The sequence below is a fragment of the Melanotaenia boesemani genome, chromosome 4 (genome assembly GCF_017639745.1).
Source record: "Melanotaenia boesemani isolate fMelBoe1 chromosome 4, fMelBoe1.pri, whole genome shotgun sequence".
NCBI lineage: Eukaryota > Metazoa > Chordata > Actinopteri > Atheriniformes > Melanotaeniidae > Melanotaenia > Melanotaenia boesemani.
In genome coordinates this window covers 22303284-22316558 of record NC_055685.1, presented here as the reverse complement: position 1 = coordinate 22316558, position 13275 = coordinate 22303284, and the positions used below count along the sequence as shown (strand labels likewise).

General features: G+C 38.1%; 1 protein-coding gene across 3 annotated transcripts in view; it reads left to right on the top strand.

Annotated features, from left to right (window-relative positions):
- LOC121638689 (collagen alpha-1(XI) chain-like) overlaps positions 1-13275 on the top strand; it is a 42148-nt gene that overhangs the window by 8117 nt on the left and 20756 nt on the right. For all 3 annotated transcript variants that reach the window (XM_041983613.1, XM_041983611.1, XM_041983612.1), the window contains exons 2-18: positions 4496-4663; positions 4765-4856; positions 5012-5133; positions 5426-5588; positions 8488-8610; positions 9787-9906; positions 10013-10141; positions 10241-10288; positions 11139-11180; positions 11383-11445; positions 11529-11603; positions 12097-12180; positions 12313-12369; positions 12629-12682; positions 12807-12860; positions 13011-13064; positions 13150-13203. In XM_041983613.1, the coding sequence (XP_041839547.1) occupies positions 4540-4663; positions 4765-4856; positions 5012-5133; positions 5426-5588; positions 8488-8610; positions 9787-9906; positions 10013-10141; positions 10241-10288; positions 11139-11180; positions 11383-11445; positions 11529-11603; positions 12097-12180; positions 12313-12369; positions 12629-12682; positions 12807-12860; positions 13011-13064; positions 13150-13203 (1458 nt within the window). In that variant the 5' untranslated portion in view covers positions 4496-4539. The remainder of the gene's footprint in view (positions 1-4495; positions 4664-4764; positions 4857-5011; positions 5134-5425; positions 5589-8487; positions 8611-9786; positions 9907-10012; positions 10142-10240; positions 10289-11138; positions 11181-11382; positions 11446-11528; positions 11604-12096; positions 12181-12312; positions 12370-12628; positions 12683-12806; positions 12861-13010; positions 13065-13149; positions 13204-13275) is intronic.

Sequence of the window (13275 nt, the reverse complement as noted above, 5' to 3'; positions counted from 1 at the left end):
TGATTTCCATGAGCAGAGGAGGTGACAACGAGCATGACAAAATAAGCCATGAACACGGCAACCTTGACAGTCTGCAATTTTTATTTTGCTCAGATAGATCCGTACTGCATATAACACATTTGATTGAACAAATTATATTAACTGTTTCTTTATTAATTAGTTTTTCTAATCTCATTTGGGCACTAAACTTCTAGGTTTTGTGTACATATGATTGCTTTGTAAATACTTGATGCAGCTATTGTTTATAACACGTCAAAACTACAAATTTTTATTGTCTGGCAATAAGTTTCTTCTTTGTTCTCCAAAATCAAAGCCATCATGTGATGGAGCATCCAATAACAACAGAGCACAAAGCCACCTAAAGTGACATGAAGCTGTTTGGAAAGACTTTGAACCCCATGAAGGACAAATATTGATGTAGTCTTTGAGAGAAACTTTGCTGCAAGAGAGGTGCTGCATGTGGAAGATAACTGTTGTTTATTTGTATAGAAAAAGTTTGTAACTGAGGTGTTTAGACTAAAAAGGTGAGCTATGATTTCAGCACACATTCCTAGAATGAGATGAGGAGCATGTGTCCGTCTGCAGGCTTTCTTCACCGACACTGAAATTAAGGATTTTTTTAGGTAAACCCATATGTGTGTTTGTCTGTCAGCAGGAGAGACTATTCCAGTGTGTATCTTTGATCAGAGCCAGCTGATCTTGGAATAAAGGAAGCATCTGGTCCCTCTAATATATTCTTCAGTTTTTCTCATTTCTTTCCTTCTCATCCTTTGTTCTGTCTGGATTTCATCTTCCTCCTTTTTATTATTTATGTGGTTTTGTCTTTAAGGAGAATCATGTCAAGTTCTTCAGAGGAATGCTTGAGACAAGCAGCAGGAAGAGTGAGCATTAGAAAGACAATAAATGTTAAAGGGCTGTAAGGAAAAGCTCCTGAAGCAAATCCTCAGTGGGGAATTTGAGCTCTGTTGCGGTTTTTGTTTTGTGTATGTTTGTGTTTTGGTGCAATGTGTGTGTGTGTGTGTGTGCCTACATTGCATTTTCTTCCATTACTGAGATAATGATAGACTAATCACAGGCACACATTTACAGCCACACAGACACAAAATTAAAGTACTAAACCATTCTCTAGTCATACACATACAAACAAAGACATGCACCTGGTTTCCAAAAAATGCAGTTTTTCCCAGTGTGTTGCTGGTTAAGTTGTCTGCATTTGCTTCCTCATCCCTGCTCCACATACTCCTCAATCAAACAGCAGAGGTGGAGGTATGTGATTGTTGCTGTTTGCTTGCGTCTTTGTTTGGTTGTTAGCAAGATTTTGCAGAATTTACTCTTACTATATTTCGTGGAGGTGGATGGTAAATTGGAGCATGAGAAAAGGAAATACTATTTTGTCAGATTCCTTTTATTAAATTTGTGAAGCACATCACTGACCTTAGTGGGACCTGCAGTCTCTGCACGTTCTCTTTGTTGGTTCTGTTGTTATGAATGTGGTGCATTAATTGACTGGTGACTGTTTTGTCAACAATTTATGACAAATCTCTTTAGTAACACTGACATCCAGCCATCCGTCTGTCCGTCCGTCCATCCATCCATCCATCCATCCATCCATCCATCCATCCATCCATCCATCCATCCATCTATCCATCCACCCAGTTTAGATTTAGAGAAAAAGTTGTATTGTAACTTTCACCGTTAAAATGTAGGTGCAATTTTATTGTTTTTCTTCTATACTTACATTGTGCCTTTTCATGTACCAGTCAGAATTCTGCGTAAATGGATAATTTATTTATTGTGGATAGGGGAATTTTAAACTTCCATCTTGTCCTCTGCAGGTGAGACTCATTATTAGTTGGGTTTGGGTCATGTGAGTGAGTTGGACAGTCAGGAACATTCCCCAGTTTGGGTCTTTTCTGTTCAAAAGACAGTTGTTCTATTTTGTCTTGAGGCTCACAACATACTCTGCATGTGTGTGCATGTTGATCATAGTACCCTTCAAACTACAGCTTAGAGCCTCAGGATAACTGCAACAAGTGTCAAAGACCAGAACACCCTTTGTGTATATGTACAGTGTGGGGTATGTGCATCCATGTTATGTGAATGTTGTTTCAAACTTTTACCTACTGATGTGTTAGCAATAGAGGGAAACAGTTTTTGATGTACATTTATAAAAAGAACAGTTTTCATGTCTTGTCTTGTCTCGTGCATTCAGTTGTCAGTGTTGCTGCTCATTTCTTGGTAATGTATGACTGAAATCCTTTTCCTCTACTTACCCACCGCTTATTCGTTTCAGGAGTAGTCGCTCTAGTGTATGCACACACCGGGGTCTACTCTGTCATTTATAGTTGTAGAAAAAAATGTTAACAGTTGACAATAAAACCTTTTCTGATTTTATTTATTGTAGAAATATAAAAAAAACATTGATACCACCCTCATGTCTTTTACCATTAATATGATAATGGAGCTAAGTATCTTAACTGAAAGCAGGGGGACAGTTAGCCTGTCTTGGCCAATATTCTCAACCAGAGTTTAAAAAAAGAAAAAAGAACAAACAAGAGGTCATTTGTCTTGCTTTCTGTTCTTAACTTTTTCTTTGTTTCATTTTGTGCCACACCAACTGTGGCGCTACAGTCAGCAATCAAAATACAAGACACGGAGGGAATAATCAAACTGTCATTTTTTTAACAGACGTTTGTCAGCCCATAAAGGAACACAAATCACTAGCAAGTTTTAAAAGCATTAGTTGTATCAGTAAATATGATGCCAAACACATGACAGACAGAATTACAAGCTGACATAATTCCATCTGGCAGACAGACCCACAGACAGATGGACAAACAGACGAATAGACTAAAAATCAAGTGTAACAAATACATCTGGCTTTCAGACATTGATATTTTGCCAGCCTCGTGTTTGTAGGTGTGTGTGTGTGCAAAGGTGTAAGGCAGATGGAGGGTTTACGTAAGCCTCAGAAATACGTGTTAAAAGGAGCCACACCAGTAGAGGCATGCCCTCCTCTCCCCTGCCATCCATTATTTCATCTGTCTTCCCTCTTCATCCCTTTATCTCCACACTTTCAAGATGTTGGTCATTTCTCCACAAACTCTATCCCCAGATTCCCTTTTCACATCTTCTCCTGCTTTATCTCCATCTTTGTGTCCATAGCGTTCAAGAGAAATATGTAGAAATGTGTACATTTCTGCTTAAATGGCAACTCCTGCCATTTCCTTACACATCTACATGCCTCTTTTACTTTTTGTGCTTCCTTTAGTGTATGTTGTATGACTGAGCTGTCATTATCAAAACATGTATTTTTATTACCTTTGAGTTTTAGGATTGTGGGATGCAGACTTATGCATGTGGAAAATGTCCTATTCAAACCAAACTTCTGCTACAAATATGTGTTTTGGACTTAACAAAAAAACTAACTCCTTCGTGCACTTACAAATGCTTGTCTGGTTGTACGGTATATTTGTACCACTGAAAAAGAAAATCCTAGCTTGCTTGCATAAAAAATAGCTAACTGGAGATTCATAAGGGATGTTGGTGGCCAGAAAATGCCAGAAATTAGCCAAAAGAGGCTAAAAAAAGACCAGTAGAGAAATATTAACAAAATTATTTGGTGCAATTTTAAACAAGTAACAGGATAACTAAATTTAATTCTGGGTCAGCAGTTGTGCTGGTGCTCATAGACTGGTTCCACTGTGGAGAAATTGATATTAGTTTTGTGGAAGTGTCCATGCCCACTAAAGCAGCTAATGCAGTTGTTAGATCTAAGGGTAATCAACCTTGTTTCTTTTTCCTACATTTAAGAACTGGGTTATTTTTGCTTTAGCATTCATTAGAATCACATGCTATATATCTATATATAAATATCACATTGTAAAACATGTGACAGTGAATTTGTCCAGTGAATGTGCATATTGTGTGCCATACACACAAACAGTCCCATTTTTTACTCCAGCAGCTGATGTTTGACTGTTACAAAGTTGTGGTCATCTTCAGCAAACCAAAACACCCGACTTGCACTGATGACTCATTACAATTGTTCTGGCAAACTTGGCATTTCTGTGGAGGCCATTTTGCCAGGAGCTACCCATCTAAAACTATATATATATATATATATATACATATATATATATATATATATGTATATATATATATAGCAAACCTCTATGGCAATGACACTTCATGCAGCAGCTTCTCCCACTAAAACAATGCACCAAACTGAAAAAAACTACACAGGAACCCTGACCCAGCCTCCAAACACCCAGATCCTTATCTGAACAAGCATCTGTGGTATGCACCGAAACAAGCTTATTTTACTGAAGATCAATCCTAGAACTACAGGATCAAAATGGTCCACAAATATCACAATGTCAGACATCACAGGACATATATTAGATATTTACCAAAAACATTATAATTAGGTTAAAGTCAGTTCATTAAGAAACCTGCCCATCCTGGAGATCATTGTGTTCTTTTGTCTTTGCAGCTAATCCCATTGATGTCTTGAAGGTCCTCGAGCTCTCAGAGGACATGGAGGGCGTGTCTCTGGAAGCAGGACTGTGTACCAGCAGGAAAGAACGAGAGGAGACGGATCTCTCATTTAAAATCAACAGAAAGATTCAATTGAGCATACCCACTAAGCAACTTTTTCCTGGTATGTTTTTTTTATAACTCAGGCTTGTTTGGAAGAGCAAATATTCATTAGTATTTTAGTGACTACATCTGCCTTATTCTCCATGTGTATATTCCATCTAGATCAACCATTTCCTGTTAATTTTTCACTGATGACAACAGTGAAAGCTGTAAAAGGATCACAGGTCTTTCTCCTCTCACTGTATGACACACAGGTATGCATTAGATCTGCTGCATCAAGGTGTTGAACATATATTGTCCTCAGACACTGTCCAAGAAAAAAGCATTTTTTTTTCTTTTTGCATTTTTCAGTTATTATTTTATGACATTAGCTGTTTCCCTCTGGCCTCTCTGTCTTTGCTTCTGTCAGGGCACACAGCAGCTGGGTTTGGAGATTGCCCGCTCCCCTGTGTTTCTGTACGAGGACCACGAGGGTCAGCCGACCCCAGAACTTTATCCCACTTTTAGAAAGATCAACCTGGCTGATGGCAAGTGAGTAACTGCAAACATCTGAACCTACAACATATTTAACAAGGACAAAGCACATTAACAGAACTGACCAGAATCGCCTTAAAAATGCCAGTATAGGCTATTTTTCATTGCTGACATAATTTCTAAGCATGCAGAGAACATAAAGGAAATTAAAGAATATTTTTACTGAAAAACAGGAAACAGCTTATTTAGTCAGGTACATGGAAAATAAATGCAACACAAATATGCAAGAGGAGATGTAAACAGATTTTCGTTTTTATTGTAAACAGATTTTTTTGCTCCTTGTTTTTAGGTGGCACAGAGTAGCGTACAGTGTGGAGGGCCAGTCAGTGACTCTCTACCTGGACTGTGTGAAGGTGGACACTCTGGACCTGCTCAGAGGTCATGATCCCCAAGTCAGCACTGAGGGCGTGTGTGTGTTTGGGACACGCCTGCTGGACGAGGATGTGTTTGAGGTAGGTCTGTTTCTAAGTTTCAGGATGGCATTTGAGATAACAAGTGAGTGGAGGTGGAAGGCATCTTCAGTCAGGCCCTTAGAGTGTGAAATGTCTAATTGTTGCATATTTAATGAAACTTGGAATAATAAATTGTTAAATCTGAAAAATGTAAACTGAGTTGGCTTTGGCAAAATCACACAACATGCAAAAATAGTATGAAAATACACAATAATATGATGCTTAAAGGTTTGTCACTGTTTTAGATTTGACTTTATTCCTTGTTAAATTGGACCTAAAATATCCTAAGATCTTCACACAAATCTTTCAAGTAGATAAAAAGAACCCAAAGAGAGAGAAATATTTTGCACCAGTGTTACTTACCTGTGAATAAGTATGTGAACCAATATCTCATTCCAACCTCAGCAGATCAGTCACTCCCAAGAAGAAAAATTTCAGCACATTCATCTGTTTCAGAGACAGAACAGCTTCAACTCTGGGACACTGATGGATTTCCTCACATGCACTGTTTGCCTCATGTCCTATCCAAACGTTTCTGTTGGTTTGATGTTATGATTTAGACTTTTCTATTCCCAAACAGTAACTTCATTCTTCTTTCACTATTTCGTGGTACAAGAATGTTGGCAGCATTTCTCTTGTAAGCTACCGACTTTCTGTTGGGATTCAGTGTAGGGATGGGTGTGTTGATATTTGTCTTTAAAATTCACAAAATGAATAATTTATTGTTCAGTGATGACAAGCCATCCATTTGTGGTGGAACAGACTTAAATCATGACAGTAGCAGATTAAGGTTTTTATGCTGGAATGTGGTAATTTCACGGCATGTCTTTTTTTAAAAGAAATAAGTGCTACTTTGGACTTATAGATCTACAAAGCACTTGTCCTCTGGGTAGCGAAAATTACTATCATTGTTTAGTGTTCTCCTGGGGCTGGACTCGTGAATATTAACATTAACCAATGTGAGAGAGGCTCTTGGTCGTCTGTAAGTATGTAAGTAACTGGACATTTCCACAGGATGCTAAGAATGAGCTTGCATTTACACCATTTGTTAACAATCCATCTCCACCGTGGTTGAAGATGGTTTGTGGCATTAGCTTGATGAGAATCAACTACTCTCCTCAGAATAATGCACTTCCTCAAATATATCCTCTGATGATCAAACTTTGATGGATTCCTGCTCTTTGAGTGGAACAGGGTGTCCACCATTGACACTGTCCCCTGGACTTCCAGGGCTGCAGCACCAAATATGATCTGAATAGCCCTGCATCTCTAAAGTGAAGAATTGGAAAAACAGATCTGTTACAATCATGCATTAATCTTCCTGAAATAATATATTTAAAATTTTCAGTTTTTTACACAAGCCATGTCTGTTTCACATTACCAGGAGCTAAAGTTGGTCTTCCTCCATCTGTTATGGTGGGTAAATACATTTGTACTTGGCTGTCTAAAAAAGTTTCAGGGCTTTTTATGACTGCCATATGTACATTTTAGCACTGTGACAGGGAGAGAAAAAAGCACACAGGGCATGTAATTGTTTGAATTAAATGGTCGCTGAGTTGTGTTTTGGAAATTTGAATATTTTCTTTAAGGTGAGAAGAAGCAGTTGAGACTGGAGGAGTTGATTCTGTTACTGCTGGGGCAAGTATGGGTTGGCAAAGAGAAAACATCTTCATCTAACTTCTTTTTTACTTATTTATAAACGATAGATAGATTGGGTCCATTGGTGTTGATGGTTTAGATGCTGCTTCCCCAACACAGAGGCAGTAAATAAAAACCTGCTAGAGATGATAGGATGGTAGAAGATCTCTAACATTTTGTTGGAGATTGTTTTCATATTTCCAGTCCAGTCTGTCCTTGATGGTCACTGCCACGACCTCCACCTGCTCCAGGATCCTCACTTCATCTCCTTCTCATTGGTCTTGGCAACATTCAGATGCAAGTGGTTCCTGCTGGTCCACTCTACAAAGTTGTCCACCAGTGCCCTATATGCCTACTCCTCCACACTTCCCTTTCTTATACAACCTGTTGCTGTAATATAGATTATATCTCAAAATGGGACATTTTTGTTGAAGTAGATAATAAAAGTAAAATATTAAAAACAGCAGAATAAAAAAATGTAATAAATAAGTTGGTAAATTAAAAACAAAAGTGTTAGAAACATATATGATTTATACTCATGACACTTATTTGGTTGTTGCTGCTGGTTTGATTTATCTATCATATGATGGAAAATAAACTAAAACCCATCTCGCTACACCACCCTCCAGTGGTTGTGAGGATGAAGTGCAGTTCCCTACCTACAACTAGAACCTTTCATGCCTGAGCTGTGCAGTAACCTCAGAGTTATGATATTTATTCATTAAGCTCATCAGCAGTTATTGCAGAAATTATACATTATACATACATTTTTCACTTAATCTGTCAGTGTTTAAAATCTCCTTTTTTTGGAGTTTTGTTTTTAAGACCATTTTGTTTGACAATGAGTGCATACTGTTTCCAGTGTTATGGCAGATGGGCCATGTGTTTAACTAAATAGCTCCTAGATATATTTGGCTTGAACTTCTCTCTATGTATGTGCATGTGCAAAACAGAGAGAGGGAGATGTAGTTTGTGTCTGTGGATGTAATGTGCTGGCGCCACTTGAGACTAAAGCTCTGGAGACGATTAACTGCAGAGCGATGATAAAAACAGCATGTTGAGTCACTTTGATCTGACTAAATGAACACATTTAAAAATAAAGACACAAAAGGCATGAATGTGCCATGTCATTAAATGAAACCCATGTTATACAGTGTTGTTGGTGATGACCTCCGTCATTGAACTATTCATGTGCATTCCTGACATCTATTAAATACACACATCACTTCCTCACAGAGATTTTTGTGTGTTTTTTGAATAGGGAGAAATCCAACAACTGTTGATCATCGATGACCCCCGAGCAGCTGAGACGTATTGTCAGGACTACATCCCAGACTGTGATGCACCTTTACCTTATGACAACATACTAGTAGAGACTGAGAAGGTAAGGAATTAGCTGTCTGAGTAATATAGTTAAAATAAAGTCTTTCAGTTTTTCTGGCCTACTCCACTCATATCATACACTGAATCTCTTCAGTCGAATGCTGCAAACTGAATAGGCACAGATGTTTTAAGCAAGAGGAACCCTTGACATGTATTTATGATCATTTCAGAAACCAGATAAGACAAATAGATGAATGGCTCAGTTGTAGCGGCCATTTATGTACATTATGAAAACCTGTAAGTATCATGGATTCAAATGCTCACTATGGGTAACACACATATTTTCTCTGCTTATTTTCCCTTCATCTATCACTTTTTGACTGTGTCCCTTTCTTTCTTTTGTTTCAAAACACATTATGTGGCTTTGTGGCTCGGTATACTTTGCCAGGTTCTGTGTAGTAATGCTCCACACTTCTGGGAAAGGTTTCAAATCCCTTTTATCTTCTGCTGTTTGATTCATCATCTGGTTTACAAGTCAACACACACTTTATGTGGTTAATTTTTTTTTTCTCTGTTGCGTCACCAGAGGTGAACCTAATGGAAAACAAGGAAGTGGGGTGCTAATTAAACCGTCTCACTGAAATGTGCTAGACTTAAGAAGTTAGTGGAAGCTAGCTAGCCCAGAATGCTAGCTGATGTAGCAACAGAGACTCAAAACTCCACCTCAGTACAATGTCCATGCTTCATTGTCTGCATGGATATCAGTTCTCTTTTAAATGTAGTTTTTGATCAGAAAATGCCCAGGTTTCTGCTCAAGCTTTAAATATAGAACACTGAAAAATCATTGAGGCAATTAGTGCTCAAGATCATATAGCAGGGTGGACAAAACACAACTCTCGTTAGACTTAGCTTGGTGGGAATGCTGTACTGTGGTGATAGGACACATTTATTCTGCAAATGGACGATCCAAAGCCAAAATGAAATCCTGAAAAGTTCAGTCATGAAAGCAGGGCACACGCCTTACTTTTGTGATACATTTAATGTAACCGAACACTCAGTCAGACAGGCTGGTTGAGGAAGTGTCTCAAAAATGTATATTTTGTTGTCTCACATTTTCTGTTTATTATATAGGTTAAATTTATCAATTTTAATGTTCTGTGTAAAGATGAAACAAGATTTTGTATTTACTTTATTTTGCGTTTTTGTAAGATATTATTGTTTCTTTTATGGTCCTCAGGTGGAGAGGAACTCTAAGAAATATGTGGTGGAGGAGTTTGAAGAGTTTGACTACAGCAGCCTCAATGAGGACATCTCTGTTTCCACTGTGACTGCAGGTTCTAATGTGACAGACTACGAGGTGACATTTTGGCAGGAAGAACAAAAAGAGGTTGACTTTTGTGCCTTTAACCCATCTGTCTTATCTTCTGTTTCATCATTTGTATCTGTGCATGTGTATTGAACAGATCATACAGTATGAAGACTATGACAACACAACAAACTACTACCACGTGAATGAGTATGAATATGAGGAAGACTACGATGAGCGCTACGGACCTGCTGAGAGAGAACGGGAATATGGTCTTAACGCTCAGGTGCTGTCCAAACTGTAAAACAGCAAGAATTTAACATGGAAACCTTCTTTATCAGCAACATTATTTCTTGTAATATTTCTCTGTTTACTCTTTTATTAGGATCTACCTGAAAAAGGACAGAAAGGAGAGCCAGGCTATCTTGGAATGGTAAGAAAAATGTTTAAATAAAAACACAAAGTTTAAATACTGACTGGTATGTGTCCACACAGCTACCAACAACTGTAATATCCTAAAAAAATGTTTGTCAGATACCTATCACAAATACATTACCTGTTCATTTTGTGCAACTGTGATTTTTCTGTTTTAGATTGTATTTTCTTTAGGCCTAAAGGCTCACTACAGCTAATGAGTTCAAATGTTTATTCATACATTAAAAAAAGAATTGAAAAACATCTGTTATACCAGTGTTAATTTAAGAAACAAGAGCATTATGTGCAGAAGCTTCTAAGTTTAAATATAAAAGCAGTGAAGTGATTTGTTTTAACATTTTTGAGTGTTGATGGATACTTGACGGTGATATGATGACAGTGTACAGATTTTGTCATGCTGAACACATTGTTTACAATCTACAGTTGTACTTGAACATATTGGACTATATTACAAGTTGTTTTTTTGCAGTAGTGTAAAAAAGTACTTTGACTATGTGTTTAATTTGCTAAATAAACCACAACTTTCCTGACAGGTAATTTATTTAAACAACTTACCAACTGACCAGACAGAAGGAAAACGTGTACAAAAATAATAGTAAATAAATTGTTAAATGTTCCACTGACTGTATATTTGGGTCATATTTCTTCAACATCTCAATGAAAGGGATCGTTGTCTATAATGTTCAAGTGTTGTTTGGTTTCTTAATTAGTATATTAATGTAAGGCAATACCTTCTTGAATATCCTTAAGCTAATGATTTCTAGTAGTCAGACTGGACAAGTGTATGACTGGTATTAATGTTCATATTTTACCTAGAAAACCAAAATAAAAATGTTTCTTTTAAACAGGGAACACAGATTACAGGACCATATGGGCCTCCAGGACCTGAGGTTGGTGAAGTTTACTGCATGACTCTTATAACTTAAAGCACATTTTTCTTTCCTCAGTGTTCAGGTTTAAAAGTATAAAAAGGAAAAAAATGGGAGAAATGCAAACAAAACTACAACTTCAGTAACACTTAAAAGAGTTGATGAAAAGTATTAAAAACAAATTTAATTAATCTCAACTGACTTTAGTTATGTGTTTTTGCAGGGAGAGCCAGGGTCTCCTGGAATCACTGGGCCAGTGGGACCTCGAGGAGACCCGGGAGAGCTGGTGAGGACTGCCCTCTGTTTGCTGAGCAAGCGTCTGAGTACTGTGATATCTCTCTTTAACTGTCCTTATCTCTTTCCTGTCAGGGTCCTCCAGGACGGCCGGGACTTAGTGGAGCTGATGGGATACCAGGTCCTCCTGGAAACATCATGCTCATACCGGTAACAGAAAGATACTGCTGTGTTCCCAGAGGCCATACGAGACGCTGTTACACTGCTGTAGCAGCTATTTGGTCCTGTTAACTTGAACAAAGCCTTAGGGCAGTTGTGAAAGTCTGAATGTTGTTACTGAGAAATTTAGGCTGGCTGTAGATTGTTACACAAATAAACCATCTGTTTGTTCTCGAGGCCTTCCAGGACCCATTTTCAGAGTGTGGCTAAATATTTTTAATGTGATGCATGTGTACTTTTTTTTACTGATCTTCTTAAATTTGAAATAATTGGGCTGGAACAAGGTGACTGGAATTACTATGCTACTCGCATTGTTTTGCTGACTCCTATGTGTGAAAACATGAACATCTTTTCTAATTTATTCTTTTTTTCAGTAAATTCAAATCCCATATGTGGTGTAAGACCTGAGTAACAGTGTAATATAATTGCCACTAGATGGAGTATTGAGTTTGCATTGAGAGCCTCTCTGTTATTCTGAGTGCAGTTTCAGTCAGGCGGTGATCCAAGGACAGGAGCTGTGGTTTCTGCACAGGAGGCTCAGGCTCAAGCCATCCTGCAGCAGACCAAGGTAGAAAACCTTACAGCCTCAGTCACATCTTAAACACACTAAGAACTCATTTAAAGATTAAATTTTGTGTCACTCTGAGGATGAATAAAAGTTTGCTGATTCTCCCTTCCTACCTGTTCCTTTTCTCTTTAGCTTGCAATGAAGGGACCTCCAGGGCCACTTGGCCTCAGAGGCAGACCCGGGCCCCTGGTGAGTGAGCTTGTGCATGGTGTTATGTTAAATATTTGGTGTGGTGTTAATAATGTGTTAATTCAAACGTGTAGACATATTTGAATGTATATTTGGTAAACTGATATGTATGCATATGTGGAATATTTAAAAGGTTGGTGTTAGATGTGTAATTAGATTGTATAGATTTTCATGTTTGTGGCTGTTGCAGGATAACTTGAATGTTATAAAACACAACTCTCATAAAGAAATATTTTGTCCTCTCAATGGTTTTTCTTAGGGTGCTCCAGGTCCTTCAGGGTTGAAGGGGAGCAATGGTGAGATGGGGCCACCAGTAAGTTAGTTTATTTTCATAGCTGCATTTAGTTCCTCCTTTTACACTAATTAGAGAACAAGATGAACTTTTTTGCTTACCATCAGGAACATCTCACATTCCTGTCTTACCTCTCCCTCCCCAGGGCCCTTCAGGGTTGACAGGTATTCTGGGTCAGAATGGACGACTTGGGAAACGGGTGAGATTGTTTAATGGATTATTATTTCACCGAGTTGCATCTTTTGTTATTGCTGTCTGATTCCTCAGACAATGTGCCTTTAATAACTCAGAAATTTCCAATATGTCAGTGAGGAATCTGTTAATGTAACATGTCTCTGTGCATTTTTAGGGTCGAGCAGGTGCAGATGGAGGTCGTGGTGCCATAGGAGAAACTGGATCAAAGGTGAACCAGTGTCACACATTTAATTTATGTAATGCTTTGTCTTTATACAATATGGGCCTACTCCTCTTTTCTGCATTGCCCTCAGGGGGATAGGGGCTTTGATGGCTTGCCTGGTCTCCCTGGAAACAAAGGACACAAGGTAAGTTATCAGTCGAAAGGGGTGAGTGTTAAGCTGATTATTTGATCGTCAACTTTTGTATGTAATTTCTCA